Raw genomic sequence first — 6365 nt, 5'->3', positions numbered from 1 at the left:
CCGTCTGCGCGCACACGCATCCACGCGTGCATGTGCGTCTGTGCGTGCGCGATGTGCGCAGACAGGCTGGCAGACACACAGCAGACACACAACCCTAATTTATTATTGTTATTATTATGATTATTATTATTGGAGATTTTTTTGAAGTACAGTTTTCCTCTGATAGTCCAATAAAGTGTGATGATGCGTTTGAGGCCGATCGGAGACTTTGTGTTGATTCATTTTTCAGTCATTTTCCCTTCATGGTGTTCAGCAGCACCTGAAAGCTTTTCATCATTATTCCAACATTTATTCAGATCTGATCAGACAACGTCTAAAAGCAGGAAGATGATCGCACAGCCACACTTCTCGGCCTCTCCTCCTCTTTTCTTTCTGACTTGAATTGATTTTTTTTATTGACAAATATTTTCTGAGCTCAGGAGCTGTTGGATGAGAACAGCTCTCATTCTGTCAGCGCCCCCTGCCGGTCACTGTCCACACTGCAGTGTTTCCTGTCCTGTTTCTCTATTGGTGGATTTGAACCATTCACACAGGAGATAAATGCACGAAGAACTTTGGGTGGATATTTTAGCTAAACACATTTATATGATTGGAAAACGTTATTTTATTCTGCAGTTTAATTATGAAAGAAGACACTGAACTCCTCTGTTTCTAGGTGCTGTATTACACTCAGACACTAGGTGGCAGTGTTGGAACAGATTCAACTTCAGCATGATGCTGGAGCGGAAGTTCACTCAGGGAGGAGACAGGAACAGAAGCTTTTTCCTCCTCAGGAAGAAAGATCGAAATAACAAGAAAAATCAACCTTCAACAGTCTGAGACGGGTCTGCTGTCCCGGGCCCCGGGTGGAGGGGCCCCCAGAACTGGGCCCTCATTAAATTATGAAATCATTTTTCAAATTTTCTCAAAGTAAGCCTATTTGTGGAACGGATTATGTAACATTTGAGTTATATCAGCTTCTTATTTGTTTTCTTCCTAATTGTCACCCCCCAACAAATGGTTTGGCCCCGCCCCCCTTGGTTACTGTTGCTATGCCGGGCTGTTTTCTGTTGTCTGAGGTTCGGTAGGAAAATGTCCGGTCAGCATCAGTCTGGTGATCAGAAAGGAAATGAGAAAAGAACAAGAAAATGAAGGGTTAATTTTCTAAAAAGGTCGTGATGGTGAAGTTTGGACGAAAAACGCAGAGCAAGGTAAGAAACAGAGCCGTTAGCTTGTAATGTAAGCTAACTGGACAGCTCTAATGCTAACGTCCATTAGCCTAGCTTAGCTTAGCCCGACAGACCAGATCCAGACCAGACCAGACCAGATCCAGACCAGACCAGATCCAGAGCGGACCAGACCAGACTTGACCAGACCTGACCAGACCTGACCAGACCAGACCAGACCAGACCTGACCAGACCAGATCCAGACCAGATCCAGACCAGACCAGACCAGACCTGACCAGACCAGATCCAGACCAGATCCAGACCAGACCAGACCAGACCTGACCAGACCAGACCAGACCTGACCTGACCAGACCAGACCAGATCCAGAGCAGACCAGATCCAGACCAGACCAGACCAGATCCAGACCAGACCAGATCCAGAGCGGACCAGACCAGACTTGACCAGACCAGACCTGACCTGACCAGACCAGATCCAGACCAGACCAGACCAGACCAGATCCAGACCAGACCAGACCAGACCAGATCCAGACCAGATCCAGAGCAGACAAATCAGTTTGTTTGAGGAAGTTGCGACTCTCCATGTGATAAGTGGTAGATGAGGAAAGGTGTTTTCTAGTTTCACACTCAGCAGCAGTTTATCTCCATCTCAGCTGGTCTGGATGGAGTTCGAGGGTGAAGCAGCTAATCGCAGCCCCCACTGGAGGCAGTATGTGGGATTAGGTCAAGGTCTGTTTGTTCTGACCTGACCGACGTGCTCGTACAAGGCCGATAAATCCTGCAAGTCCAAAGACGATCCCACAGCAGAAAGCTGCTCCTGAACTCCTCCCACAACATCCAGCGCTCAACCTGCTCTGATCACAGACCTCTGTAATGTTTGAGGAAACTCATTCAGGTCATTTCATCAAGGTCGTCTCTGACACCATGAGACTCTGTACAGCACAATGTTTTCTTTCCTTTAGGTTTCTCCGTCATCCCCTTTCACGTCAGGGTGAACAGAAGAAAGCTTTCTGGAGAGCAGAGCAACGTTTGAAAAGCAGTTTTGAAGCTTCGTGTCCTGATGTGGTGAGGACGAGTCACGGTGGACAAACTGCAGTCAATGCCTTCATTTATCTCCACAGTTAAGAAAATGCTCCGTTTAGTGACCGAACAGGATGGGGATGATTTCAATGCTTAGACAGATAGAATCTGTCTGCTCTAGCTAAGAGTGGATCCTCAGATCTGATGGGGTCCTGATAAAGAAGCTCCTCCAGCCAACCCACATGCAGACCAGGTCAGACGCTGCAATTTACCAATGATGCAACACAAAGTCACCAGAGGTGGTGTGTCTCATGTTGACTTTATGGGAGTTTCCCCTGATGGTTTTAATAATTCAAGCTTTTTGAAACTCTAAATCTACAGCTAAGCTAACTGGATAACCAGCAGTGGAGAATGTTTACGGTGTGAGTAAAGTAGAGTTTTGTTTTAGCAGCAGAATAATATCTTTTTTTTAGTCCTCTCTATAAAACATCAGACCAGAACGAGTTCAGTCTGAAACAGGAAATCACAAACAAATCAGCACACTTCCAGGGTGAATACAGACTCTTTACTGAAGTCAATTTGTTTGTCCCAGCAAATCATGACAGCTGTATGTAGGTTTGTCCTTTAAATACGGAGGACTCACCGATCAAACGTTCGCTGCAGAGACTCCAGTGACATCGTATAACATCTGACACAGTTTGGTGCCTTTAAGAAGAGGGGTATTATTTCTACTATTTCAGTGTCTGCAGGACTTCCTGCCTCTTTATGAGGGGTTAATAGTAATCTGGTCCTGCCCAGACTGACAGACTTTGCAGCGTCATCATTTGTTGGTAAGTTCTGTAATCACAGGGAGTCCAGGACAAGCTTGACCGCAAGTAATTATCCAGCTTTCTCCCCCTCCCTCCCTCTTTCCCTCCTGGAGTCTTCCAACAGGCTTTGTCCTTGAGAGTTTTCCAGGTCTTCCTGATGAGGTTTTCAGGGTTACTGAGAGGATTAAAAGCGATTCTGTGGTTAGAGCAGAGTTTTCAGGTGGAGAATCTGAGCTGTAAAATAGATACAACATATTCCAATCAGCCAGAACATAATGAACACCTGATCCTGCAGATCTGGATCCTGCAGATCTGGACACCTCTACAGCTCTGAAGGTGAGCTCTGGGATCTGGACCGAGACGTTAGACCTGATCTGGACCATGTTTAAGTCTAAATGTGGCTGTTTTGTTCATGTTTAACTTATAATGAGAAAATACAGAATGACAGAGAAGGAAAAATCCAAACTGTGAACAGATTGAATCAACCTGGTGTAAAGTCAAATTGACATCAGCTGAGCGCCCATCTTCTCTTCCAGGCGCTCATGTGTTGGAGTCCTCAGCCTCGCTTCACTGGGACTTCACCACTGAGACTTAGCAGGAGTCCGGGCAGAAAAGAGAATTCCCGGTTCTGTTATCAGTTCTCTAGAAGAAGTCTAAAAAAAAAAGGAGCCACAGGAAATGTTTGTCTTCCTCGTCCTGTTTTGGGACTAAAACATTAAGACACAAGTGGCTCCGGAGATCCTGCAGCGATAGTCCACGATGAGGCCACAGAGATCCTCCTGTAAACAGTCTGAGCGCTCATGTATGTTTAAAAGTCGCTGGCTTTTCCAACATCAGGGATGAGTTGTGGAGAATGTGCTAGAACACGCAGAGGTTACCCAACAGATCGAACTCAACACAGACCAAAGGTCGGCCCTAAAAGTGGAGCAGGACTCAGAGTTATGAGTGTGTGACCCTGACTGAGGAATCCTCCGGGGCTTACAGACCACGGCGACGGCTAATGAGCATTACTTAACCTCTGTCAACGGCCAGGCATTGGAGGTCAAAGGTCATTGAGGTGACATTGTCCGGACAGGTGAGTTGGGGAAGGACAAATAACTGGGAGGAGTCAGTGAATCCGGAGAGAATAGATGTGGAGACACGCCGTCTGTGTGTCCATCACCACTGCTGTTCAGTTTTTAACCAACACTGGAAAACTCATCAGGAAGGAGGAGGGACGTTTTCACATAGACTTCAATACAACCTGACTTCTTCATACAACACACAAAACAACGTGTTCATTCATTCATTCATTCATCCATCTTCTACCTCTGATCTGTTTCCGGGTCATGGGGGGTTCTGGAGCCAATCGCAGCTCACTCTGGCAGAAGGGCGGGATCCAGTCCATCACAGACTGACAGACCTACGGACAGTTTAGAGTCACCAGTGAACCCAAACAGGACGTCTTTGGAGGCCCCGGGCCGGGAACTGAACCCACTATAATATAAAAATGGACACACAGTGCATGAGGGATCACAGCTGCTCAGGGCGACGAATCAAACGTCCTCCTCCTCTTCTCATGATTGAGTCAGTTTCATTTCCACAGATTAACAAACAGCTGACGATAGCTGAAGATTTGAGTTCAGAAGAGGCCCTGAAGGCCTCAACACAAAGACTTCACTGTGAAACCACGAACAGCCTCCGACGCATCATGAGCAGAGAAATAAAAGTCTCCAGATGGTTGAAAGTGAATAAATCAGAGATCTTTCTACTTCCTGTTTGAGTTTCTGATGGGAACATTTGGACTAAATTGTCATAATAATCTTATTTATTAAGCCCTTTCCTGAGATTTCATTGGTGCTGGTAATAATCGAGGAGTTAAATTTAAACAGTCTGGTTTTAGTCCACTGCTGGTCCTGGTCCTGGTCTTGGTATGTGGAGCAGATGAGGGAGGGGTCAAGGTGGGGTCAGGCTTCCTGTTGTCCTGTCAGTCAGCAGGAGGTGGCGCTAAATCCCACATGGAACATGATTGTCAGCTGTTCTCGGGGTTTGTGTAGCTTATATTTAATCAAATGTTGGTCAGTGAAACTCTGAGACTTTAAAATGTTAAAAAAAGCAAAGCGAATTCAAAATTTATACCAAAATAAATAAAAAATAAGGAATAAACTTTAAATAGAGTTGTTGGATGGAGAAGCAAAATGACGACCAGCTTTTGTGTTTCATAACTTATTTTGTGCTAATGTACTTCAGGTAACCTAAACTCATCCAAACTTTGCTTAACTTAACTTCACCAATTTAACATAACTTATCCTGTCTTAGTCTAGCTTAATTAAGTTAACCTAGATGTTCTGTCTTAGGTGGAGTTGGACCTGATCAGTCATCAGGAAATGAAATCCAGAGGTAAGAAAAGAAACCACAAACAAACACAGCAGAGTGATTTTATTTGGGTGAATAAAGTTTTGGAAAAGAGTCTGTTGTGGTTGGATGGAGGTTTTTCTGTCAGCAGGAGGAGTCAGAGAGACGGTGAGGCTGGAGGAAGATGATGAGGAGGAGGAGGGGGCGGGGCAGGAGGAGGAGTGGGAGGCGGGAAGGGGCGGGGCTTCGGATCATTGTGCGCCGGTCTGAGTGACTGACTTGACTGATCGTCTCCAAACTTTGACCGGCCTCCCGTCAGCTCTCCTCCGGGGACCGTCGGACCGAACCGGGCACAGCCACAGCCAGCAGAACCCCCGGACCTGTGGACCAGCGGGAAGTGAGAGTCCCCCGGTGTCCTCTGCAGGACTGCCGGTGTCTCTGCTGAGACAAAGAGTCAATCTGCTGGAGCTCCGCAGGAAGACCATGGACTGAAGCTCCGGGACCTTCTAACTTTTTTATTTTTATCTTTATTTATTTTTTTACTCTGCTGGGAACCAAACTATGAACACATGAGTTGGATCGACCGGCCGAGCGGGGTTCATGCTGTAAATCCTGAAAAGAGCGATGGATAACTTCTTCACGGAGGTAAGAGACACTTCAGGCCCTCAAACGCATCACTGGGGCTTTAACACACAAACCTGTGGGACGTGAACACAACTCCAGCCTGCTGCTGGTTGTGAGTCCAGAGTTGTGCAGCAACAACACAAACCTTCATGTCAGTAATGCACAGCAGAAGGTCTCAGTCAGGTCCTCCATCCGGATCAGGACTTTCCTGGACCCTGATCCCTCAGCAGGTCTGGTCAGACTGGCGGTTCTGGACCTGGTCCCGGTGGATCTGTGGTATTTCCGCACCTCTTTTCTCGTTTCCTCCAAGAAGAAGGGGGGGGGGGGTCCTGTAGGGCTATTAATAGATGTCTGAACCTGCAGCCCCCCTCCCCCACTTGGTCGAGGATAATCTGCTCTGGTTCTGGTCTGGTTC

General features: G+C 46.7%; 1 protein-coding gene across 1 annotated transcript in view; it reads left to right on the top strand.

Annotated features, from left to right (window-relative positions):
* Positions 1–5602: 5602 nt before the first annotated feature.
* Positions 5603–6365, top strand: part of myo10 (myosin X) — a 65194-nt gene continuing 64431 nt past the window's right edge. Inside the window, exon 1 of the mRNA XM_029524087.1 lies at positions 5603–5971. Within this exon, the coding sequence (XP_029379947.1) occupies positions 5951–5971 (21 nt within the window). The 5' untranslated portion in view covers positions 5603–5950. The remainder of the gene's footprint in view (positions 5972–6365) is intronic.

Source organism: Echeneis naucrates, chromosome 17 (genome assembly GCF_900963305.1).
Source record: "Echeneis naucrates chromosome 17, fEcheNa1.1, whole genome shotgun sequence".
NCBI classification, from domain to species: Eukaryota; Metazoa; Chordata; class Actinopteri; order Carangiformes; family Echeneidae; genus Echeneis; species Echeneis naucrates.
Note: the sequence above shows the minus strand (reverse complement) of the source record. Positions and strands in the feature narration are given on the sequence as shown.